Source organism: Hyaena hyaena, unplaced genomic scaffold (genome assembly GCF_003009895.1).
Source record: "Hyaena hyaena isolate Hyena2069 unplaced genomic scaffold, ASM300989v1 scaffold_229, whole genome shotgun sequence".
NCBI classification, from domain to species: domain Eukaryota; kingdom Metazoa; phylum Chordata; class Mammalia; order Carnivora; family Hyaenidae; genus Hyaena; species Hyaena hyaena.
Genome location: NW_024080861.1, coordinates 422,072 through 448,938, shown reverse-complemented (window position 1 = coordinate 448,938; position 26,867 = coordinate 422,072). Strand labels below are relative to the sequence as shown.

Here is a 26,867-nt window from a genome sequence, read left to right as displayed (position 1 = left end):
GAGCTGGCAGTCAGCACAGAGCCTGACGCGGGGCTCGAACCCACAAACCGCGAGATCATGACCTAAGTGAAAGTCGGACGCTTAACCGACTAAGCCACCCAGGCGCCCCATCACGAGCCCACTTTGGATGAGCCCCACTTCTCTCTCTCTCTCTCTTTGCCCCTCGCTCACTTGTGCCCTGTCTCAAAAAATAAAAAGAAAAGAAAAGAATAAAAAGCAGCAAGAGGGCACTGGACGTTGGTGTGGTGGGAGGAAGCACTTAGAGAGGAAGAAGCACTGAAAGAGGAAGCCAGAGTCCTGGGGACAAACTGCAGCTTCTTTACATTGTGTTTTTTTTTTCAGCAGCAATTATCCAACAGCTCAGTGTTTTGTCCGATGTTTTCTGAAAGAAAATGGTAGCTGTTCTTTAAGAGACTGACCATCCATGGCTAGAAATTATGTGAAGTGAGCTTTTATAATTGCCAGGGACAGACACTCAGGTTACCTTTAGTGACTAGGGATTTGGGTGAGGATGCACCGGAAAGTGAGAATAGGAGGCAGTCACCAGTATGCGGGTCCCCAGGGGCCACACACAATGAGGGAGCACTGGTCAGGGCACACAGCAGTGCCAACAAGGTTCTGACTGCTGCTGCAGCTCCAAGCCTGGGGCCTCCATTCCCCCTCAGTGACACATCACTTTTGCTTTGTATTCTAAAGCTCTACCTTCTGGGGCACCTGGGGGGCTCAGTCAGTTAAGTGGCTGACTTCAGCTCAGGTCATGATCTCATGGTTCATGAGTTCGAGCCCTGCTTTGGGCTGCATGCTGACAGCTCAGAGCCTAGAGCCTGCTTCGGATTCTGTGTCTCCCTATCTCTCTGTCTTTCCCTGATCTCTCTCTCTCTCTCTCTCAAAAATAAATAAACATTTGGGGCCCCTGGGTGGCCTAGTCGGTTGGGCGTCCGACTTTTGCTTAGGTCATGATCTCGCTGTTCGTGGGTTCGAGCCCCGCGTCGGGCTCTGTGCTGACTGCCAGCTCGGAGCCTGGAGCCTGTTTCAGAGTTTGTGTGTGTGTCTCTCTCTGACCCTCCCCTGCTCACGCTGTCTCTCTCTCTCTCCTAGAAATAAATAAAAACATTTTTTAAAAAATTAAAAAAAAATAAAAAATTGTTTAAAGTTCTACTTTCTAGGGGCACCTGGGTGGCTCAGTCGGTTAAGCATCTGACTTCGGCTCAGGTCATGATCTCACGGTTCATGGTTTCGAGCCCCACGTCAGGCTCTGTGCTGACAGCTAGCTCAGAGCCTGGAGCATGCCTCTGATTCTGTGTCTCCCTCTCTCTCTACCTTCCCCTGCTCACGCTGTCTGTCTCTCTCTCAGAAATAAATAAAACATTAAAGAAAAATTTTTTTAGTAAAAAAAATAAAGTTCTACTTTCTGTCCTTGAGTTGGTTGCTTTTTTTTCTTTTTTACAGTTTATTTATTTATTTTGAGAGAGAGAGGGAGAGAGAGCATGCGGGGGACAGGGAGGGACAGAGAGACAGGAAGAGGGAGAGAGAATCCCAAGCAGGCTCTGTGCTGTTAGCGAAGAGCCTGTCTTAGGGCTTGATCTCACTAACCGTGAGATCATGACCTGAGCCGAGACCAAGAGTCAGACGCTTAACCCAATGAACCACCCAGATGCCCCAGTTGCCTTTTTTTTTTTTCTTTCTTTCCCACTTACCCCAAGCCATTCTCCCTTCCATTGCGGTTTACATTCCAGCTCTCTGGAAGAGAATTTATTTAGGTTGTCCTGACAAGGAGTGAGAAGAAAAATTCAGGTCAATTAACAGAAAACCAAACTGGCAGCACCTCAAATCGATAGGGTTTTGTTATTTTTTCCCCTAGAACAAGAGTCCAGAGAAAGGTGGTTGCCGACATTGGGCCAGCAGCTTAATACTAACACTGACTCCTCAGGCTTTCTTTCTGTTCTTCTGGTTTTGGCCGTTGGCTTTTTTATCCTCAGTCATGTTGCTTCATGGTTGCAAAAGGACTACTGTATCATGAGTCTACAGTTAAGGCAGGAAGACTGGAGAAGGGTCAAGGCTAGCAAGTTCTCCTATTGCACCCATCACATGCTCACACTCACACACAAAGACTTCTGCTTATGTCTTATTGACCAGAACTGTGTCATATGACTACACATAGCTGCCACGAAGGTTGGGAAAGTGAGTACTGAGTTTTTATAGCCTCTGTAGTGAGACGGCAGCGAGGTAGAAGGATATTGAGAACGTTATTAGCACTCAGCTAGTGAATAACGTCTACCACAGTCACCATCTTACGGGTGGCGTCTCTTAGGCAATGCTTCAAGACAAGCCATCTACTAGGAGACTTTTCAGTCTATGGATAACTGTCTTTGAGTCAGGGGTTCATACGAGAGGATTCGATGTCAGCATGGCAGGCTTCCTTGGAAGGGGGCTGTGTGCAGGGCAAAAACAAATAGTACTTTGGTACCAGTATGATATACAGATGTGTCTAAATTCTCGTCAGTGACCCAATTATAGCTTAATCAACCATAAGTTTAACTGGATCTGCCACAATCCCACATCCGTTCACAAGCTTGTTTTGTTCATTCATGTATTTATTCACTAAATATTAGTAATAATGATAGGTACTTGTCTTGGTACAGTGGATGTGGTGGTGAAGAAAATAAGGAGCTTACTTTCTAGTGGAAGAGAGAGAATTTATACTCTAATAACCTCGTTGCTCTCTTTGGCAATGATGACTGCAATTTCAGTACTTATGTATTTGGGGATATATACACACACATATAGGTGGTAATAAGTGCTATTGTGAAAAACATAAGTAAGGGTCTGTATAGAGGCAATGGTAAAGTGAGAGGGTAGGGAAGTGTTAGCTATAATTTATAGAATAATTAGAATTCAGTACTAACTACTTTAGACACAAAGTTTACAATTTGTGGGCTTCAAAGGGAAATTGGCAGAACTTTCTGCTCTAGAGGAAAAAAGGAAGGAAATTACACAGTGCCTGCTGGGAGCCCAAAGTGCATAGCTTGTTTGCACATGTACTCTCTGTTCTCATTAGATCATAGTGCTAGTATCCTAAATTATTTTATTTGGACTATTAATTTCCTGTTTTGAGTGTGGCCTATACAATGCAGCCTTAGCTTCTGAGTGGCACTTCAGTTCAAGCTTGGCTTTCGAAATCTCCATCCCTTACCCTCCATTGGTGTTTTTGTTTGCTTGTTTGCTTGTTTTTTTTGGCTTTAAAATCTCACCAGAGGATATAGTGAGGACTAACATATCCTTGGATAGTCTCCAGTCCTTAGACATAAGATTTTTACCAAGGAAACTGGCACTGCTCATTTACCTTCTGTGTGGCTATATAAAATTTATACACTGGGTTTTAAAATGTATTTTACTGATCATCCTCCTACCTCTTTTACTAGCCTGTGAGTCTTTATCCCCCAGTTTTGTCCAAATGAATTCCCTCTTATCCTTCAGGTCATTTATTGTAACTGCCTTAAGAATTTCCTTAAAACTTCGACTAAAGTAAGTTTCTGTTTACTCACCTGTAAATCCACTGGTGTTCCTGATAAGGATGACCCCAATTTTAGTACTTATTTACATAATAGTTTGATTAATGTCTGTTCAATTCCTCATAGACTGTAAGCACCATGGGCTGGGGCATATTGGTCTTATTCAGGTCTGTATCTCGAGGCATAACAGGGTTTGCATAGACATAAAGGTACTCAATAATATTTAATGAATTAATAAATTAATAAATGTCCTTAGTTTCCAAGGGACTAGCAAGCTGCCTCAGAAAGATAGGTACTATGGTGGATGCTGACTGTGAAGCTCTGTCCATATCCCCCTTTAGGGACAGAAGACAGCCCCATCCCCTCCTTGCTGCTGGTAGTAGTGCTGGCAAAACCCTTTAACTGTCAACACTCTTTGGATAATGCCTCAGTTAAAGAAATGGACAAGCTCAAATCATGTCCCCCTCCAGGGGTGGTGTGTATCCAATGACCAATCAATGTTGGGAGTTGAAGGCCTAGCCACTCATATCAACTCATGATACCTCCCTCTAAATGGCCATCCTAGCTCCAAGAGGTCACCTGAAGCCTTTGTTAGGATGACACACAGATCAGTCTCTCCCTCTGCTCCATTGTTTCCCCTCCCTCACTTTCACAGAGGTTTATCCCAACAGCACACAACAGCATGTATTGCGTACTAATCTTCCCTGCAGAGTCCATTTCATGGATAGCCCAACTAGGGATGGCTACTAAAAAATATTTACTGAACTGAATTGATTACGTGTTGTCCTACTCCATAAACTCCTACACAGCAAATTTCAGTTCTTACTCATCCTTGCATTCTTGCAATGACTAGGTGCCTTTCATATACTGAGTGCTAACATTTGAATGTTTGTGTCCCCTTCCCCCAAATTCATATGTGGAAATTCTAACTCCCAAAGGGGACGGTATTAGGAGATGTGGCCTTTGGGAGGTGCCTAAGTCAGGATGGAAACATCATGAATGGGATTAGCACCCTTATAATAGCAGCTCCAGAGAGCTCCCTCCCTCTCCCATTATGTGAGGGCACAACTAGAAGTCTCTAACCCAGAAGAGTGTCTCATAATGCTGGCACTTTGATCTTTGACTTCACACCTCCATAATGTGAGAAGTAAAATTCTGCTGCTGATAAGCTACTCAGTCTGTGGTGTTTTTGTTAAAGCAGCCCAAACAGACTAAGACATCTTATTCCCCCAAGCAAAATATTCCCCCAAACTTAGTCCAGATGGAGCTAAAGCATTCCTGTTCAAAGTATGGTCTTAGAGCCAGTGGCCCTGGCATTCTGTGTGTATTCCGTTAACAAATGCAGAATCTCCAGGCCCAACTGAATCAGACTAATTAAATCAATCTGCATTTTAACGAGATCCTCAAGTGGTTCCTATGTTCCTTGAAGTTTCAGAAGTTTCAGGGCTAAGGTGTTTATTAATATAAACAAAACGATCCTGTTGGTAATTCCTCTCTAGTTTGTACAGCATCTTAAGTTTTTTTCTCTCTAAAAGAGTAGTAATGCTAGCATAATCATGCATTCTTTCACTCAACAAACACCAACCAAATGCCAAATACTTCAGGCTGTACCAACCAAATGCCAAATACTTCAGGCTGATGGAGCTTACATTCTAAGAGGAGAAAATAAACATCAATATAGGAGAAATGCAGAGTAATAATAGGTGATGTGGTCAGAGAGGAAAGAAGGCGGATCACACGATGAGAGGCTGCTTAAGAAATCGCTATGTGATATGTAATTGCTGAAAAGATAACCAGTTGTTTTTCCTCCAAGGATAAAGTAGTTCTAGGCCAAGCCAATTCGATATGGGCTGTCTACACAAACCATTTCTCCACTGAAGCTTTAGCTTCCTCGTATAGAAATGCAAGGATTAGAGAAGGCATTTAAGGCTCTTTGTGTTCCAAACTCTCAGGCTTCCAGACGCCTTGATAGTGAAGTCTACCAGGGTAAAGTTAGGATTGTGGCTGGGTTGTGGCCTCAGGGAAAGTTCTGCAACCCCAGAACTCTGCAAAAACCGGAAGAATAATCGCGGAAGGTGTTGCCGAATCGAAAGAACGTAACCTTTGGACCCAAGTTCCTCACAAACCTGTGCTCCTTTGTCACGACCACAAACTTTCATGCCCTTAAGGCCCTGCGTTCTTGGAACCTGCCTCTTCCTGCCTTCCGGTCCTAGGCTCTTAGCCAACGCCCCATTAGGCACTAGGGGTCCTGCCTTCCCGCTAAAGTCCTGGTCCCCAGAACCCAGTCAGCATCGTGGTCCCGTCCCCAATGCCCCGCCCCGCCCCTCGCCCCGCCTCCCGCCTCCCCACCCTGCCTCCGACTGCCCGCCCCAGTCCCACTGCCCCGCCCACGCCCGGCTTCACCCGCTACTTGTCTGCCGGGTGCACTCCTGGCGTCGCATCCCTGATCCCACCTCCCTTCCCACGGCCCAGTTCCCCCGCCCCGGTCCCTCCTTCCCGCCCTATCCCGCTGCCTGACCCACTCCTGGTGGCCCCGCCCTGGCCCCGCCTCCCCGCTCTGGCCCCGCCTCCCCGCTCTGGCCCCGCCTCCCCGCTCTGGCCCCGCCTCCCTGCTCTGGCCCCGCCTCCCTGCTCTGGCCCCGCCTCCCCGCTCTGGCCCCGCCTCCCCGCTCTGGCCCCGCCTCCCTGCTCTGGCTCCTCCATTGCTTGCGGGTCCAGCCCCCGGTTGGAGCGCTTGTCCTGTGGTCCGGAAGTGACGCGAGGATAGGGTTGCAGGCTGGACGCCCTGTTCTCAGGGCCGCACCCCGAGGCACCCCCGAGCAGCATGGCTCTCCTCCTCCTGCTCGTCCTCGTCTTCCAGGCGGAGAGCGGGGCTGAGATTAACGCCGCAGATCTGGAGATGTCTTCGGGTACGTGGCTTTCGGAAGGGAGGCGGCCGGGGGGGGCGGGGGGGGGCGGAGGGGACCGACGAAGGAGTCTGGAAGCACGCCCCGCGCGGCCGCGTCCTGCTTCATCCCAGGTCTCGCACCGCGTTCCCGGTCGCCCCGGCACGTCTTCGCGACAGCCGAGAAGGCCACGCCGGTCTTTGCCGTCCGCAGACTTAAGTTCCCTTTTTCTCTCCTCTTCCTTTGTCGCCGACATGTAAAAACACGCCTCTCGGTCCTCCAGTTCTTTTAATTCGTTTTTAAATAAGCGAGTTTCCCGGTCAGCATTTTGTACACGGTGGCCAGCGCTCGTGACTTAAATATTCTTAGGGTGGACCCAGAATCCTTAAGAGAGAATTGTTCTTTCTCCGACTGAGGATCATTAAGTGGCAGTGATTGGCCATCTTACGGGTACGAGGTCTGGAAGTCGTGTAGTACGCGGACTGAGGAGTGGATTTGTCAGGCTGTGCGTCTCTTCGCTTAGCTTCGTTCCTCCGCCCATTTTATTTCCGCCTGCTCACTGAGACTTCTCCAGAAATAAGTGCTGGGAATACGCTTTCCAAAGCTCGGCGTCATGGTGATTGGGAGCTCCAGTGAAATCAGCGAATCTTTCCTGCAAGAGGGTTAAACCTAAACTATCAGAAGCTCCATCAGTCTAGAGTGTCTGTTCAGTGCCCGCAGTTAGCAGCTGCCTGGAAGGGGTCAGAGAGACCCACCCTCCTGCCCCCTTGGCAAACTCTGGGCCGCAACCTCTGTGTTATGACTTCCTCTGTGAGCTCCTGTTAAGGTGTGCTGCATTCACGCAGCTGTCCTCCGGACTGCTCTTTAAGAATCAAACAAACAGAGTCATTCCTTGGGACAGGCATTGTTCCAGACTTGGGGAATACAAAAATGGGAGTTCTGGGTTTCTGCTTTCAAGGATCATTACATAGCCAACAGTTAATAAGTGCTAGGCACCGTTGTTAATTTCTCATCCCAGCCCATTTTCACAACAATCGTATGAAATGGGTGCTCTTGGCATCTCCATTTATGGATGAGCAATCAAGGCACAAAGAGGTCTGCCCAACTTGTAGAGAGGTCACTGCTACTCACTAGGGAGCTTGGCAGTTGGGCTCCAGAGTCCAAGTTCTTAACCATTCTGCAAACCGCCATTACTTAGGGCAGCTTAGTTGTCTACAAGGACAGTTGCCATATATTGTGGTGAGAGCCCAGACTTTCACCCAGGTGACTGGAAAGCAAGATAGGATACCTGACTCTGACTAGGGGATTCAGGGAAGACTTCACAGAGGAGGATCACCCCAGAGTTGGAGCTGGAGGTACAGAGAGACTTGTGTGCAGAGGGAGAAGTGTGAAACAGCATGTTGAATTAGCGGAATACTAAGGGTTATCATTGTGGAATAGGTAAGGGGAGATGCAAGGCAGGTTAAGACAGGTAGAGAGGTAGGAACCAGATATTGAGTGCATTGTCACGGGTAACAGACAGCAACATAGCGTTGGCTAACCGAGGCAGAAAGAAGAATTTTTTGGCTTAGAGAATCCAGGCAACAGTTATAAAGGTGTAGATGCCATCTGGGCCTCAGAGAGCTGAACCAGTCACTCAAAAGTGCCAAGACACTCTTTTTCTTATTCCTGACTCTGGATGTGGACAGCTTTTCCTACTTGGCAGGAATCATGGATGTTGACAACTTTTGAGTTTTGACATCTTGCAGCCTCCACTTCTCTTAACAAACTCCCAGTGGAAGGCTCTGATTTGCCCAGCTTGGGGCAGGCGCCAGCTGGCATGGGAAGGACCATGTTGCAGAGGCTGGTGGTGGTGGGGGGGGGGAGTTCCCAGAAGAGAAATAATGTTCCTGAAGGAAGTATTGGTGCTGAGCCAACAAAATAATATGCTCACTGTACCTTGCTCAAGTGGGCAGTCACTGGATTATTTTAAGAAGACAGATGATTTTCTGCAGGATCAGTTAAGCCCATTTAGAAAGACCATCTTCCACAGTAGTTTGGGGGTCGACTCAAAAGAGGGAGGCCAGTTAGGCCCCTGCTTGGGAGGAATCGATGAAAATGGCAGTTTAAATGGAGAAGAGAAGAGAGTTTGAAAAACGTTTAAAAGTCAGGATTCCTGATGTAGGTGGAACACAGAATTATGTGCCACGCCTGTCTGAGTCCTGCGCCTCCTGAGCCAGGTACCCTATCTCGCTTTCCAGCCGCCTGGGTGAAAGTCCAGACTCTCAACACAATACATGGCAACTATCCTTGTACACAGCTAAGCTGCCCTAAGTAATGGCATTTTGCAGAGTGATTAATTAAGAACTTGGACCCTGGAGCCCGGCTGCCGAGCTCCCTACTGGGTAGCAGTGACCTCTGTACAGTTGGGCAGACCTCCCTGTGCCTTGATTTCTCATCCATAAATGGAGATGCCAAGAGCACCTACGTCATATGGTTGTCGTGAAAATAGGATGGGATGAGAAGTTAACAACAGTACCCCGCACTTACTAACTGTGAGCTATCAGTCATGATCCTTGAAAGCAGAAACTGAGTGATTTTCGCATTTTTGTATTCTAACACCTGGAACAATGTGGGGCCCCTTGTGGTTACACAATTTGCGTATCCTTGAAGCCAGCCCTGGGAGTATTGGCCCTCTGCGTCCAAAGGAACATCTCCTCCTATGGCCTCCTGTACTCCCGACATTTTGTAAACACTAGTGCCAGTGCCAGTCCCCTCCCCGACTCTTCTTTTTTCAGTGCGTTTTCAGTACATTTGCCTGGGTTTTTTCAGTGTGTTTCTCTAGTTTGCGTTATGTTCCTTAGGCTTTTAAAATTAGTTTAGAAGGTAGTCTCCAGGGATTAGGAGGAAAACCCATAAGGACAACCTGCTCCTGGCTCTCGGCTAACTTCCTAGTCTCACCAGTGCCTGACACTTACTAAACACTCAGTGTGTTTACTCTTACCTTGTTGGGTTTCACTGGTTATTTGGTAATTCATCTTAGAGGAGGCAATCTGGTAAGAACGGGGCACCAGGCAAGAGAATATAGCCGGTCTCTGCAAAATCTAAGTGATTGGGAATGTATTGTGTTACAGTTCTGGGCTTTTGTTAATATTTCTTAGGGAATGGATAGGGAGAATCAACCCATGTGTGCTGTCTAATAATCAGTGGTATTTTGCTTTTCATACGGTTTTACTTATAAAAGTAGTGTATGTATTTTGAAGTGACTCAGCATCTCCCTTCCAGTAGCTTGCTCTCCCACTCTGGATATTACCTAAAGAGCGCACTGTACTTTCACACAGATGCGGGGCTCTTAACTTACCTTCTCCAGCTGAGAAAGTAGAGAAAGTCTCTTTTCTGACTTTAGGGTAAAGTTCTGGGTGTGCTTCAATTTTTCATGATTTTCTTTGGATCCTATATTTATTTATTTCAGAGATTCATAATACTTAAGACAGCACTTTAATTTCGTGAACAGGGTAATAATTTTCTTTTTCAATTTATTCTGAAACATGAATTGGATGGACTTTGAAAGGTCCACATTTTAGTTCTATTTATAGGAAAACCTAGAGAGCTATCTAATAAAATTTGTCAGCACACAGCAATAGTGTAGCAGTTACACGAACTAGATGAATGCTTTAATGGTTCCATTTTAAGTGGACAGAGAAACATAATGAGAACTGAACCAGAATTAAATGAATTCCTGATAAGAAGGAATCAGTTTACTTACAGTTTTCTTACTAAGGAAGTCTCTTTATTTTGGGTTATCCCAATGCATAGTAATTAGAATGCTTGATACCCATTTCGGTCGTGTCCATCCCAAAGAAATGATTTCCTCTAATACATTGTTCAGATTTTGCAGTGGCCATCATATGATTGTGGTGCTATAATAAATCAGGTAAAATTACTCAAAATAGATACTTGTGAAGTCATCAGCAAATAATCATCTCCAATTCCAGTTTATATACGGAGGTCATTTTCTTATTTTATTAAATGATGACAAAAATGATGCTTAAGTATCTTTCCTTAACTAAAACCAGCAAAACTTTACAGATTATCATGTCTTTAAATAGCTTCTCTAAGCCTTGGTTCTTTCATTGGTAAAAATATGTATAATAATCTCACCTCCCTCGTAGCATGGTTTGTGTGGGTTAACTAAGACAGTGCATGATAAAGTGGAGCACATTGCTTGTCTTGTAAATGTTTAATATACATTAGTGATTTGCCACTCAATAATGTGCTTCGTTATTTATTTTAACAACTATATTTTAAAATAATTAAATTGTTTTGGTTGTATATGAGAGATTTTGTTGGCTTTAGAAAAAACAACTCTGGGGTGCCTGGGTAGCTCAGTTGGTTGAGCATCCGCCTCTTGATCTCAGCTCAGGTTTTCATCTCAGGGTCATGAGGTCAAACCCTGTGTTGGACTCTGCACTGGGTGTGAAGCCTACTTAAAAATAATAAAAGCATATAAAATAAAATTTAAAAAATAAATAAATAAACCAAACTCATCCATTTCAACTATGAGAAACTTAAAATAGGCTCAGCAGCTAACTTGTTCTGAATGAAATTGAATAAATAGGAGCACATATGGAATCCTGCATTTCAGGTCAGAAAGTGGCTGAGCAGATGTTTATTGGTTAGGCACTAACTTGGTGGTGGTTTGAATAAAAGATCTGGGAGGATTTGAGGTAATTATAAATTCAGCATAAGCCACTCTTTGATATGTCCATCTCTTTAAAAAAAAAAAGAGCAAGAATAGTATTTCATTCATATCTGTCATATTCTGGGCTCCACAACTTAAGAGAGAGTGAATTATAAAACCAGAATAGATCCAGAAAGCAAACAGGAAGAAGAGCAGGATGCAGAGATATTAAGAGCATTGATCCCGCTGAGGAACTATTTTATAATTTATTATTATTTTATTATGTACGATAATAATTTTATTATTTGAACCCTTAGCTCTGAAACGTTTTTTTCTGAAGGTATAAGAAAGCAACAGAAGTAGAAAACAGACTGTTTTTGTATTTGTTTCACAAAGTGATGAAGGATTCAAAATTGAAATGTTTCAATAAAAAATATTTTTCAAGTAAAAATCTTTTATGAACACTTGAAACATGTGCAAGAATTCTTAAAATGTCTTTATTCTTAAATCTAGAGGATGCTGCTACTTGCTAAGAGAAAAATTTGGAAGGCATTAAGAAAGTAGCTATTTTGGGGTGCCTGGGTGGCTCGGTTGGTTGAGCATCTGATTTCTACTCAGGTTCTGATCCTGGGGTTGTGGGATTGAGCCCAGTATAAGCTCAGTTTAAGATTCTCTCTCTTTCCCTCTGCCCCTTTCCCCTGCTTATGTGCTCTCTCCCTCTCTCAAAAAAGAAAGAAAGAAGATAGCTATTTTGTCAGCGCTGTAAAACTTTTCAGGAGGTAATCATAAATATATTCTGGAAAAGAAATGCATAAGTCTAGATTTGATATTTTTCACTCCCCCCCCCCGAATTTCTCATGTAATTTTTCAGTTTGCAATGAAAGAAGAACCCTCTGTAAAAACATCTGAACATGCATGCATGTAAGAACCCTGCATGTAAAAACATGCAGGTGGCCCTGAGTCTTTCATTTGGGTAAAGTGTTAGAGTTTTTCTCTGACAGTTGTTCATTCACAAAAGGGTCTGGATGTTTTCATTTGGAGCTTTTGTCTTTGAACTGTAGTCTCAGATGACTTAGAATCCCCAAAGCAATTTAATTCCTGACCCTGTGTCCTTCTTTATGCTTCTGAGTTTGTCCTTCCCATAGAGAGGCTGGCAGGCAGATTGGCAAATGGATGTCTTCAGACTCCAGAGCTGTGTTCTGCCACAGATAGACCCTCTTTTACAGTCTTTGCTGCTGTGTTACAATGGAAGTGCTCCTGTGACTGTCGCTTTTTTAGTCACCGTGCAGATGCTGTTGGTAGTTACGGAATGGGGGCAGGTGCAGCCTGTACTCCGGTCATCATCCACGCGGGGGAGACCTGGGGGCGTCTCAGGTTGCCTGCTTCGCCTCTGCTACTTTCCCCAGCAGTTAGAACAGAGCTGTTCTGGCTGCGGTCCTGTCTCATGGTGCTGCTTCCTCAACGTGCTGATCTTTATCAGTTTTTCTGTCCTTTTCCTTGCTCTTTTTTCATATCCTGTCTCTCCCCGTTTATCAAGAGGAAACAGTTGATTGTAACCAGAACTCTCCTTTTTCCCCCTGTGCATTGTACAATGTTATAAAGAACGGATTCTTCTTTCCTGTGTTTGGTTTTGTTAAACCCTCATCTGTTCTAGAGGCATCCTGGGAAGCAGATTTTCAAACAGCTAAAGTTTATTCTGGGTTGTATGCAGATACCATGTATCAAATAACTGAATCCATTTCCAAAAACAACATGAGTTACAGAAAGCTAGTTGGGCATTTTCCAGAGTTGGAGAAATCTGTAACATTATTTTATTTCTTTAGATACTCCAGTAGGATCTTTCCTTAAACTCTATAGATAATCCTCTTGCTGTTTCTACATATATTTTTGTTGATAGGAAGTAAATTTCTTATGAATAGAAGTTTTCTGTAAGCCTTAATTATTTTAATTTGAATGTCTGACTGGTTAAGTCACAAAATTCTGAAACAATGAGAAAACTACTCATGTCTTTTTATCATACGAGTTTGGCAAATAATGACAAAGGCAGATGTGTAATAACCGCATGGTTTCTCTTCTGGTAGCGTTAAAACCACAGGTTACATCCGAGTTTCTCCTCTAATATAATGGCAGTGTCTGTTACAATCTATCGGGCCCTCCTCCTCCCCACTACCTGTCTGTCTTGATTGCTTTGAAAACTGTGACGTCAGCCCTTGTTCTAGTCTAACCAGGGCAAGCTTTTACTTAAATTATGGGAAACCTCATTTGATTCACATTAAAAACTCATCGGATATGCAAGTCCACTGTTCTCTGGTTTTATAATTATCATTCAGTAACTTCTTCTTAAATATAAATGCACTTTACTTAATACTCTATTACCTAGACCGGCTTCCATTGGCCTGTTCCTCAAATGCAGGAATCTCAGATTGAGTCTGTACAATTAAAAAGCCATTCCTATTGGAAATAGTTTTTTTAAACAGATTGAAAAGGCAGTCAAGAGCTCAGCCATTACTGGAAACTGGAGGAAGGCAGGCCCTTGTCACCAGAGGCGCAGAAAGCTTAGTCACACCGTCGGCCCTCGGGACAGAGAGGGAAGAGTAGGAAACGTGCCTGGTGCACTGCACCACCTGGTGCCGCTTGGTTTCTTCTTACTTCTTAGAGTAAAATGCAAGACGAGAAAGAGTAGTCAAGAGAAAGAGTGTTAAACAAGTAAGAACCAGAACCTGATGGTTTGAAAATTCTCAGCCAGTGAGATGCGGAAAGTAAGAAATGGCTTCTGAAAGAATTTCACATTCCTTAGGAGTTTTCTTAGCATCTGCCAATACCTATCTTAGGTTGAAAACTAGGTGTATATGTGTGAATATTATTTGATATTAATGTTGAATTGAACCTGGGCGGTGGGGAAGTGCCTTGTATTTCCTTCTCAACCCAGATTGTAAGCTGTTTGAGACTAGGTCGTTTCATGAATTAAGGTGCAAACATATAAAAACATATCTTAAAAAAAAAAAAAAGCTAGAAAAAGGAAGCTTCGGTACTGCTAAGTAGGGTCATGGTAGCTCTACTACCAAAAGCAAAAGAGAAGAACCAGGGCTAAATCTGGCAAGGCCAGTGCTTTCTGACTCACCTGCAAGGAAATTGCTTCAAGAACCAAAGGTGATATGTACCAACAGCCGTCAGCAGTATTTTAGGAAGAGCAAATGGAAAACTTGCAGGTATCTGATCACTGGCTGCAGAAAGGGCACACGTAGCATAAGTGTGTAATATCTGACTCTGAGACATCCTCTCGGCTTCATAATCTCAACCTTTTGGCACAAATTGTCACACTGTTTGATAAGTAGTATGGAAATCAGATATTTTGTTAGTAACCAAAGCTATTCATTGTGGGAGAAGCAGTGACATATGTTGGTTTATCAAAAATATTCTGTTTTTCAATTAGTTTTTTCTCCTAAGTAATAAAAAAAATTATGAGTACCCTACCTTTACCATCCAGTAATGAGAACCAAAAGTGTCTCCAGACAGGGCCAAATGTCCTTTAGGGGACCAAAAAAAAAAAAAAAAAAAAAATCACCTCCTGTTGAAAACCACTGATATAACGGCAAAAAATAGCCAGAAGAGCGGGGAGGGAGGTCTTAGAATTTAATTGCCCATAAGTCTATATTTTTTACCTAAATAAATTTTGATCTGTGTTCTGCTTTGAAAAGATAATACAAGTGTGAAATAATTGGAAATTAAAGCAGTGCACCAGTTTGGATTTGAATATTGGAATTTTTGCTCTGGGAAAAAATATAGTAGGTGTTTCCTTTAATAGTAAGCAAATATCTTACATATGTGAAATTAACACCTCACATAACAGGTCAGGAAATCTGAAATGACTAGTAGTGTAGTGAAGAAAGAACCCACACTTCCTAATGTCCAACCCAGGGAGTATTTTTCTTATTAGAGCCCCATCCATTTTACATAACCCTAAGTAATCATCATTATCAGCTGAGGTACCTTTTAAAGAAATAAACTTTAGCTCTCTTAGATTTTTTTTTTTTTTTTAAGTAGGCTCCATGCTCAGCACAGAGCACCGTGTGGGGCTTGAAATCATGACCCTGAGATCAAGACCTGAGCTGATTTCAAGAGTGGTATGCTTAACCAACTGGGCCAGCCAGGCTCCCCTCTCTTAGAATTTTTGAGGTTGATGATGAGTTATGTCTGTAAGCCACAGTACCTGACCACATTGCCATTCATTTAATTGTAACTGTAAATTATGTTTAATGGTTTTCACATAAGTAGAATTGAATAATATTAAAATTGAGGTCCTGTCACCAACTCTGTATCTTCATGTTCATTCATAAAGAAGGAAAGGAAGAGAAGGAAGGACGGAGAAAGAAAAGGCGGAAGGGAGGAGATGTATGTGTGCGTTTGCTTTCCAGGGAGTGGCAGACAACAGCCTTCTACACTGAGCAGGGGATTAAATGGCTGCTTTTCATAAATAGTAACAAGATGGTAAAGTGACTTCTGTGACTCACATCTTCTCAGCAAGCACTTTCTAAAATGGTTTAGAGAGCAGAGGGGAGAAGAAGTATTGGGTGTGTTTTGTAAAAAGCCCTACACACCACGGAGAGCAAAATGTTAATGAAACTAAAGTGGTGTATGGCTCCTTCAGGCCATTACTGGGCTTCTATTACTGGGCTAGAGAAAAGGTGCTAAAGGTGTGTAACCATACTGGGTAGAGAGCCAAGATCATATTTTAGAATGAAATTGGCCATCCCTGGAGTAGCCAATTCTCTAGACGTTGAAGAGGTAATCTGATATCAAATATAGGAAGTGCTAGTGATTAAATGAATTGAGAATTATTATTACAACTGACAGTGCATTTATTTATAAAAACTCCCAAAACATTATAGGAATTTATGGCCTTTCCTATATTTGTATTTCCCGTATATCCCAATGTTGTTTCAGCAATTTAAAATGAATCAGAACTCTGTGCATTTTCCAATAAAATTCATTTTTATACATCTCAATTTAAATAATTGGATCATCTGTTCTGGTAAATTCTACTTTTCTTCAATAATGTATTTGGCTACCGTGGCTTGTTATGAGGTTTTCTAATGTTAATGTTAGTTTCTTACAATTGCCCATTTTACTTTCTGAATCTCTTACAGTGCCAAAACCAACGAATATTCAAATTAAGGCCCATAACTTTAATACTGTCCTATCTTGGGATTACCCGACCATGTCAGAGACCCCTGTTTTTACCGTACAAGTAAAGAACTATGTGTAAGTGTTACTTTTTCATTCTTTTTATTTTGCTTTCGCCTCAGTCTTTGTATAACTTTCTATAACTCTGTTTTCATCTTTTCTTTCCCATGTGGCAGAACTTCCAGAAGCTCTAAGGACGCAAATTAGTTATTTTGACAATATTTCCTGCCTTTTACTTCTCCTTCCTGTCAAACCTGACCAGGAGTCTCATTAACTTTTGAGGTTTTTTTAAGGCAGGATAAATAAAGCTTGGAATTCGTATTAAAAGTAATGATGTCATCTTACTTCCCATAGTGAATGTATTGTTGAGTAGAAAGATAAGAATTTCAAAACAATTTTAGGAGTTCCTGTTAAGAGTCTTTGTAATATGTTAGGTTCTGCCATCTAGTAATGACTGTCTATGTTAATAGAATCTGGAGTTGTTTAAGGACCAGATTTTTTAAAATTACATAAGGAATGTGATTTGTTCAAGTGTTGTATTTTGAATTGAGCCTCTTTATTGTAAAGGAATTTATAGGACTTTTAACTAGAGTAAGGGCCTCCTTTGTCTGGTTTCTCCATCCTATTCTCAACTGCGCTCTTTCAGCCAGTTACCAGCTCCATGCTGTGAATGAAAAGCAAAGCATAGACAGAGATGATTGAAGTCTACATAATAATAAAAGTTTCCCTTGTTCCTTTATTCCTTTTCATTTCAGGGAAGCAATATGGATTGATGCCTGCAATACCTCTCATCATTATTGTAATATCTTTTCCACAATTCGTGATCCATCACTCTCTCTCTGGGCCAGAATTAAAGCTAGGCTTGGACAAAAAGAATCAGCCTATGTAGAGTCAAAAGAATTTATTTTGTGTAGACACGGTGAGTAGAACTTTGAAATTTGAAATACACATGTCTTCTATGGATATTTGCTTTTGTTAGAACTTGCTAAAAATTATCGCAATCCCCAGGAAACCTTTGGAAGAATTTAGGGAGTTGTATCTTCCTCTTCCCCCAAGTCCCACAAAATAGGGTTGGGAGGTGCCCATCACTGTGCCCCATCTAAACCATTGCATTTCCACTCCCTGTAACCATGCCTCGGTGCTGCCCAAGTGCATTCTGCACCGGCCTCCCCCTCCCTTCCTCCATCACTCCTTGCTCAGTTACACTCCCGGAGGACGGGGGCACCTGCTCTCGTTCTTCCTCCGTGGGTCCAGTCCCCAGAGCCCCTGGGAATTTTATATGCCAACGTAATACGTTAAAAAATTTTAGATTTCTGTGCAATCTCCTCAACCCCGGTGACTGTCAGTCCGTTCTCCTGCCAGCATCACATCCCCATGGTTTACCTGATCTTAGTTACCACTTCAAGCTCCAGAATCTTCCGCCCCAATTCCTCTTTTCTGATTGAAACTCTACCTGTAGCTCTCTTACCCTCGCTCGCTCGTGGGTAGAGAAGTGATGAATCATCTGGCTCCGCCCTAGCGTTCTGGGCCCTGGTGCCTCGCCATTCACCTTCACTCCCTTGTTCAGTGCCCTGTGCCCTTTCTTCCGCTGCAGCCTTGCTTCTGCTTCTGCTCTTGAGCTGTGCCTGCCCAGTCTCTTCCATGGGCCTTTCCTCCCCGTGGCCTTGAAATAATTTTTTTATTCCCTAGAGTCCATGCCTTTGTCATCTGTGAACTGTGCTCATCTGTATATCAGGTTTTTCCTACACAGATTTATCAAGGGGATACTCTGTGCTAGAAAATATGCCAGGCCCTCAAGATAAAAATAGGCCTGCCTGGCACATGGTTAAGTGTGCAATACATATGTGAAGAATAGGTAAATGGTTCACCAACAGAGTCTCAGGCGTCAGAGACACCTAATAAATATTCGTCGAATGAATGAATATCTAGTTTTGATTTTCATAATAAGAATTGAATATATTTAGCAAACTTTTATAAGAGCCTTCCTGCCAGACGTCCATAGGTGTTGGAGGTACAGAGAGTTTTGGTGAGTCTTCAAAGGTAACTAAAACGCCTTTTCTGAAACATTTTTTAGAGAACAGGTTTTCTTTTTAATCTACCAAAACCAAAGAAAAAGGAAAAATAACTTAACAGAGCTTCTATTATGTCAAGGCTTTGTTTTGGTTTTTTTTTTGTTTTTTTTTTTTTACCAGAACTCAGGACCAGAGCTCATGACCCAACTGTTTTCCTTTAGGGCTAGAATTTAAACTGCTAAAGAGAAGTTTAGGTTCGATAAGAATACTTCCTGCTTGAGATTAATTAAACATTTCTTTATTAACAACATTTGTTTTTTTTAATTTCTTTTTAAATGTTTATTTATTTTTGAAAGAGAGTGAGAACAAGCAAGAGAGGGTCAGAGAGAGAGAGAGAGGGAGACACAGAATCTGAAGCAGGCTCCAGGCTCTGAGCTGTCAGCACAGAGTCCGACGCGGGGCTTGAACCTACGAACTATGAGATCATGACCTGAGCCGAAGTCGGACGCTTAACCACTTGAGTCACTCAGGCGCCCCTTTATTAAGAACATTTAGAATACCATCTAGATCTTTGTGGAATGGTTTAAACATGATCCTGCTTTAGAACAACAGAAAGAGTAAGTTGGTTGATTTTGGCAGTTTTATGTAATGTACTATAAAGTTCCAGGGGTCTACTAATCTGCATTTTTTTGTCCCCGCCCCCCTCCCCCAACCACAGGGAAAATTGGATCACCTGACCTGAGCATCAGAAAGATGGAAAGACAAATCATTATTGACATATTTCACCCTTTAGCTGTTATAAGTGGAAGTGAACCTGTAGCCATATATGGTGATGAAACTTGTTACACATTCAAGTACACGGTGCATCTGAGAATAGATGGAAATGAGGTATGTGTTTCTATTTCATTTTGTCCAAAATGGCAGTTTTTTCTGTTGCTCTGTGAAGCTGTTTCTGCATGTACTGTAACAGAAGTAGAACATTCGGACGGACTTCGGGATCATAGACCGTACCATAGGTTGTGGTAAGAAACACGACGTAAGTGAGTGCTGGTGGACGGAGCTGGCTTGGAGTTCATCACTAGCACTGGTTTCTTTCCCTCATTTAACAGCATGGATTTTAAACCTGTTTATTTCTTCACCAGTAAAATGAGGAACATTGGTACTGATGTAACATAACATGAAGCTATAATGGGAAATCATTCTTTTTGAAAGAAGCAGTGGTACGGCTGTGGGGACAGATACGCTTGCCTTCTGGCACCGGTGTGGATTTGGATTGGAATCGTTCTAGTCCATTCGTTCTCCACGGCCCTGCCCCCGCTTTATTTAACAGTATTTGTCAAGCACGTGCTGTGTGTGTTCTAGGCACCAGCAGGTCCCAGTGAAAGGTACAGACAAACCTCCGGTGACGCGCGATGAAGAAAACCCAAGCAGGGAAGGGGGACGGGCAGCGGGGTCGGGACTGGTAGCGGTGTTCGGTAGGGAGGTCAGAGCAGCGCTGGAGGAGGTTAGCAGGTGACCTGATCCATGGACATGATGGGGAGAACGTTTCAGGCAGAGAATCTGGCAAAAGCACACCGGGCACGGGAAGGGCAGCTGGACCCCTCACGGGAGCAGATGAGGTCAGGGCTCTCTGGGGGCCACATCCCTGGGGGCACCGGAGGGATTTGACTTTTATTCTGACTGAGCTGTTGTGCCTCTGGAAAGATCTAAGCGGGAAGAGGGACATCTGACTTAGATTTTAAAACATCACCCTGGAGGCTTCGCCGAGTTGTCCTTCTAAGGTGCACATCTCACCACATTTCTTCACCGCCTCAAATCCTTTAGCAAATCCCCACCAGCTGCGCAATCAGGCCCGATTCGCTCTCGTGGCATGACCTGCGAGACCCTCATGATATGGCCTCTTGCGTCCTTTCCAGCTTTTTGCCTCCCCGTCCCTTCCAGCCCGATTTGTATTTGCGCTTCGGTGAACTGCCGACGTGTTCTTCGTTCCCTGCAGGTGCCCTGCGCTTTACAGATCGCCCTTCCCCACCTTCTCAGCTTTGGCATATTTCTGCTCACTTTTCAGTCTTCAGCTGGCATTTCATCTCCGCTTTGAAGTCTTCTCTGACACAGTAGGCTGTTTGCCCCTCTGTGGTTCGGGTGTTCCCAGTTCCATTGATGGTCCCCTCACTCTGCTCATGACTCATTTCTCTCTGCTCCGGCGGAAGTTGCTTGCGGTCAGGCGCTACGGTCTTACGTTCGCGTCTCCAGGCCCTACGTGGCGCAGGTGGTGCACGCACTTGGGCGGATGAATGGGAAGCTGCCAGAGACTGCTTCGGGCCCTTCTGCGCACTGCTGCTAAGAGACACTACAGTCTTCGCAAAATGGCTTTCTTATTCTTCCTACAGACGGGTTCATAGCTCTCCCCAGCTGTTTCTAGCACTCCTGGAATAGAACTAATGAACATTTGTTGGCTTAACAGTGACCAGTGAACATTCTTGGTATTTGAGTTTTAAAATGTATAAGCCCTAAAAAGAACATTGTACTGGAGACATAGCATAATGCTGTGCTGAAATAACAAACTGACTTACTATTTGATCTCAACGCAATTTTCAGACATGGTTCAACTTTCCTCACATATATTCTTTCCAGGGGTTTGATCAGGTAAATGTAGGGGATTTTGTTTGCCTTGGCAGAATAAAAGCCATGCATTTTCATTGTTGTGGTTTGTTCCCATACAGAGCTCATACATATCGGATGTAGAGGAAGATAATTGCAACGAGACTCAGTGCCACCTAATTGTCCCAGTGTCCTCACTGAATTCTGAGTACTGTGCTTCGGTAGAAGGAAACTCTGATTTCTGGGGGGTTACGACGAACAAGTCCAAAGAAGTTTGTGTTAGCGCTTTTGATGCCAAACACATGGAAGGCAAGTTTCTGTTTTTTTCCTAAATACAGGCAGTGATGAGTCAGATAGGCGTTTAAAAGAAGGAGTTTCAATAAATCTCTGTTCTTTTAAAAATAGGCAATGGCTCCATTCCTCAGAGAAGTTCAAAAATAAAAAGAAGCTCATTTATCAGGCATTAAAAGATATAAAACAGCCAACTAGGAAAGGTGCATGATGATCTTTTGACATAGGAAAGAAAAAACACAGCACCTAAAACTCTGCGCATAGATGTCTGCATTTCAGGATTACACGTAGTGACAGAAGTCAGCGTAACTGTTTCCACGTGACAAGGTGTTAGGTATCCATTAAAATGTTCTTCGTGGGGATAGCAAGCTTAAAAACAATAGCGGAAATATTCACTGTGTGATGTGAACTGGATAAATACTGGAAATTATTATCCAAAAATAAGTGTTGACAACACTTAAAAATAATTTCATTTCATTACCTTTTCTTTGTGTGAGGGGATACATATACTAGAACTTTAGGACTAACTTTCTCAAGTGACAGCTCTCTTAGCCAAAACGTGGGCCGTTCTTTGCAGTTATGAAATTGAAATTTCATTACACGTAATTTATAAAATATGAAAAGCCAGAAGAAAACAAAATCATCTATAGTTCTATCATCCAAATATTCAGTTACAGTTTAGGTGGTTTTTTCTCATCCTATTGTCTTTTTCTACATAGCCATGATCATGTTGTACGGTATATACAACTTTGTGTATTGCTTTAAATATTTATTATAAATATGATTCCATTTTATTTCACATACTTTCTTAATATTATTTTTTTAATGTCTGTAGACTGTTTCATCATGTAGAATGTATATTCTATTTAATGTTCCCCAATTTTGGACTTTTAGATTACTTATAAATTTTTTTTTTCCTGTGATGATAGATCATGTTTCGATAACTGTCTTTGTGTATATATATTTTTTCCAGTTGTTAGGCTGTTTTTAGAATGTATCTCCTGGCTACAAACATTTTATGGTACAAATACCTTTTTGAAGAATGGGAATCTAGGCTGAAGAATTAGACCAAAGGCCTAAAACTTAATATCGATAACTTTTAGATCAGTAGGATGACGGTTTCAAATAGGCGACCTAAAGGGGCATCTGGGTGGCTCAGTCAGTTGAGCAACTGACTTTGGCTCAGGTCATGATCTCACAGTTTGTGGGTTCGAGCCCCGCATCGGGCTCAGTGCTGACAACTCAGAGCCTGCAGCTTGCTTCGGATTCTGTGTCTCCCTCTCTCTCTGTCCCTCACCTGCTCGTGTACTATCTGTCTCTGTCTCTCAAAAAATGAATAAACATTAAAAAAAATAAATTCAAATAGGCAACCTAAAGAAATGCAGTGCATTTTATGCCATCTTGGATTGTATTGTTTTGAAAAATAAAATCCTCATTCACACAAAATTTGAAATAATGCAAATGCCTCAGATTTATTTATTTTTAATGTGAATTATAAACTGGGCTGGTACTGTGGCCACATGGTGGCGCCACTGTAGCTCAGTGGCCCTGCCCGCCTGGACTGTGCTTCTAAACAACAGTGCTGAGGTTAGTTGCATCCTTATCTTATCTTTATTGCTGCAGTCACTTAGTTTTTTCCACGTCTTATAACAGGTATTATACAAGCATTCACTTAGTAGTAATTTCCAGAGTCACTGTTCCAAGAAAGTAACTTTGAAATAGAAATGAAAGGTAATAAAATGGCAGTAGAGAGGCCAAACGCCACCATGATATGTAGAAGACTGTGAAAATAGAATGCGGAAGATTGTGCTTTGAAAATAAAAAGCAGCATTAGAGCAGAATTCACAGCAGTGAGGACAAACGTGCTCTGAAACAAATCTTTCCCCTTTTCTGTCACTGTCTCTGGTTTGCATTGAAAGGCACTTAGTTCCTGTGCAACGTTTCATGCCTGTGTGTGCTGTGTGTAGGTCTGTGTGTCTTTATGAGTGTTTGCAATCTTGAAATAAATACAAAATGTAACACAATTCTGAGGAGTGGGACTAAATTATTTTAAAAGGTGTCGGTATTGCCAGAATTTTTTAAGGGGTAGATTTTTAAAGATTTTTTTTTTTTTGCCTCATTAATGGAGAGAAAACTGTAACTCTGGAAACGGCCTATATTCAGGGCTTTAAGAAAACTGTTATGGAGTGCCTGTTCTAGCCACCTTGTGTCATGGAGGTATTAGCTAGAGAATGTGGAGTATGGCAGAGCTGGAAAGAATCATCTTGGGACCCGGGCCAGGCCCCTGAGTCGTTTTTCACCTTGCCTAACTTCTGCAGGAAGTGTTCTATGCAATTCTGACCATATTAATCACCTGATGGGGCAAAGCGCTAAGACTTTATAGCTACTTCACAGATAATAGCAGCTTTCCCTCTTCATTCTAATTTGTGATTTCTCCCTTTTTTTTCAGATTCTGTTTGGGTTTTGGTTGTTGCTGCTGTCTTCCTTTCTGTCGTCGTCGTCATAGTACTCGTATGTTGTTACACGAAGAAGATTAATCCATTTAAGAGACAAAGCATCATGTTACCCAAGTCCTTGGTACCATATTTAAACATTTTTCTTTAATTATATACACTAAAGCATTAACATGGACCTTTCTGATAGTTGCTTACATCTTTTTTTAAGTTGAATGACATTCAGCAGCGTGTTGCCTATCATAAATCACTCAGTCTACCACCCACCCAAAATCACATAATTTTTACTGTGCAGCGTGTATTTTTGTATGCATGGGACAAGAGCATGATTGGATAAGTCTGTGAAGGAGCGTAAAGTGCAGTGGGAGAAAAAGATAAGGTTTCAGTGAGTGGACAGTGTTCAAATGCAGAGGTCTCCGTACGTGCTGGTGAGGACTTAGCCACCCTGGAGGGGCCGGTTACTTGTGGTCTTTCCAGAGGTGGTGAGACTTGAGCAATCCTGAGGGAAAGACAGGAGTTTATGCAGGTACTAAGGGGCAGTATGTTCCCAGCATCAAGAAAGCATGGCATGTGAAAATCTGAAAATACAAAAATACCGTTATGGTTGGAGTGTAGAAGGAAAGGCGGTCACACATGAGGCTGGAATTTTGACATCTTAATGGTTAGTATTTAAAAGCCCTTTGGGGCGCTTGGGTGGCTCAGTTGGTTGAATGTCCGACTTTGGTTCAGGTCATGATTTCACAGTTCGTGGGTTCGAGCCCCTCGTCGGGCTCCACACTGTCAGTGTGAAGCCTGCTTGGGAGTCTCTCTCTCTCCCTGTCTGTCTGCCCCTCCCTCACCCGTGCTCCCTCAAAAACAAATAAACATTCCAAAAATAAATAAAAGCCTTTATGTGATGAAAAGCACATTTACAGGTAACAGGATCATAGCTATTTGAATGAACTATAATAGGAATAATACCTATGATATGCAAAGGAGTCTTTTCAATTTGTTTTGAAAACACTACCTTTGAGTGAAGTGAATATTCTATCAACAGGAGATGATTCATGTATGAATTCTAGTATTTGTCCTTACTAATTAAGGATAAGTACGTAATTAAGTACAAAGCAACCTTGCAGTCCGCAACTTTACACCCACTAGAGAAGGAAAAATACACCTGAATATTCAGGAGTTCCAGTAGTAGTAGAACTGGTATATACTGGTAAAAATAATGCAGCCCTAGTGGGAAGGTAAGCATATAATGGGTATAGAGTGTAGTGTCATAAACGTGCCCCAGCCCTTGACTGAGTAATTTCTACTTTTAAGAAATTATTCTTTTTTTTAGCGTCTATTTATTATTTTGAGAGAGAGAAGAAAGAGTGTGCACACAAGCAGGGGACAGGCAGAGAGAGAGAGGGAGGGAAGGAGGCAGAGAGAATGAGAGAGAGAGAAAGAGAGAGAGAATCCCAAGCAGGCTCCTTGCTGTCAGCGCAGAGCCTGAGGTGGGGCTTATCCCCATGAACCTTGAGATCGTGACTTGAGCCAAAATCAAGAGTCAGACACTTAACTGATGCGCCGTCCAGGTGCCCCAAGAATTTATTCTTAAAAAGCAACTTCGTAAATACAAAGATGTGTAAAAATATTCACTTCAGCATGTTCTGTAAATCCTAAAAATAAGAAACACTTCAGTATCTGCTATTAGAGAAGTTACTTTAATCATCAGTATAGAGAAAGTATGAGGCAGTGAAGATTATAATAAAAATTGCAATTATGAAGGCGAATGGTGAAAATACTATATAAGTAGGTGTTCCCCCATTACAGATGCCGTGTGCATATGTAGTGAAGTCATGTAGCAAAAGCAACATGGACTAGTTAAGATGCTGGATGACTTTTTGAAAATTCTAAAAACTTGTTCTTAATCTTAAAGTAGTATATTTTATTAAAAAGCAAGAAAGGCAACCACCAGATGCCATTATATCATTACCATAAGTGTACCATTTAGTGGTTTATTTCATCGACCATTACACTTAGGCCATTTCTTTCTAAGGATATGCACTTAAGTCTAACAGTGTATGATTTTTAATCACTTATTTTTCTTCCCTTAGCTGTCTGTGGTAAAAAATGCCTCTTCAGAGACCAAATCCGAGTCAAAATGTATATCACCCATCACCTACCAGCCAGTTGTCACAGAAAATGAGAAGATGGTCTGGGAAGAGCACTTGTCTCCAGCAACAATTTCAGATATGCCTACCGCAGATGATCTGGAAAAAATGGAACACCATGCAAAACTTCAGGTGGTGACCCCTGAAGGAGACCTTTCTGACACGGCTCCTGATAGCCCGCTGACCCCAGCCCTGACAGAGAATTCTGTCCATTCAGATAGTAACCAGTCGGAAACCTGTGTTGTCGCTTTAAACTCCTATCACTCCAGAAATGGTTCCGATAGTGGTGTCGTGGAATCGCAGAGCTTATCGGACTCAGAACTTCCCCCAAGTAGTAAACCCGAAATAAAGACCGAAGGACAGGAGTCCGTAATGCTGAGAAACACTACCACCTCCTTTGGCTATGACAAGCCGCACGTATTAGTGGATCTGCTTGTGGATGAAGGTGCTAAGGAATCCTTGATTGGTTATAGACTTACAGCAGATTCCAAAGAGTTTTCTTGAGATTGAAGAAGATGCGCCAGCTTTGAAGGATCTGCCTTCCCCGAATGGTGTTTCTGCTTCGACTTCATGAAGACATCATGATTTTAAAAGTTGTATCTTTGTTGACATTAACCAAATATAATCGTATCTTGGTTTCTTAAAGGGCAGAGAGTCTCCTTTGGCACTGTCCAATTTGGCCTGAAAACTGCAAAAAGCTATAAAAAAAAACAAACAAAAAACAAGCCATTGTCACCTATGAACTTTTCTACCCAGATGGGCTTGCATGATCAGTGAATACTCTTAGGAACCTGCTTCCTGTGATAATGGATGAGATGCCTCAGGTCCTTTCTAATCACTTCCAGGCGTAAACTAGTTTTGTTTTGTTTTTTCCTTTTCTGTGTCTTAGCTTGGTATTTGTTTTTGGAAGTCTATGTAGTAGTTTTAAATGCTCACTTTCAGAAGAAATCCTAAAAGCTTTCCAAAAGTGAATATAAAATCTAAATCAAGTCAATAGACTTAATAAAGGATATGTAAATAGAAACATGTACATATTTTTTATGGAACGTTGTATTTAGATATTTGTAAATAAAGTATGTTTAAAATTCATTTTTGTACTCATTTATTCAAGCACTCAGGCAGTCAACCTAT

General features: G+C 42.4%; 1 protein-coding gene across 1 annotated transcript; it reads left to right on the top strand.

Moving 5' to 3' along the window:
* Window positions 1–6,211: 6,211 nt before the first annotated feature.
* Window positions 6,212–26,436, top strand: IFNGR1 (interferon gamma receptor 1). The gene is made up of 7 exons (XM_039243572.1): window positions 6,212–6,421; window positions 16,205–16,319; window positions 16,997–17,160; window positions 18,972–19,141; window positions 20,974–21,160; window positions 23,592–23,719; window positions 25,680–26,436. The coding sequence occupies exons 1-7, from the start codon at window positions 6,337–6,339 to the stop codon at window positions 26,238–26,240; spliced, it is 1,410 nt and encodes a 469-aa protein (XP_039099503.1). The 5' UTR covers window positions 6,212–6,336; the 3' UTR covers window positions 26,241–26,436.
* The last annotated feature ends 431 nt before the right edge of the window (window positions 26,437–26,867 follow it).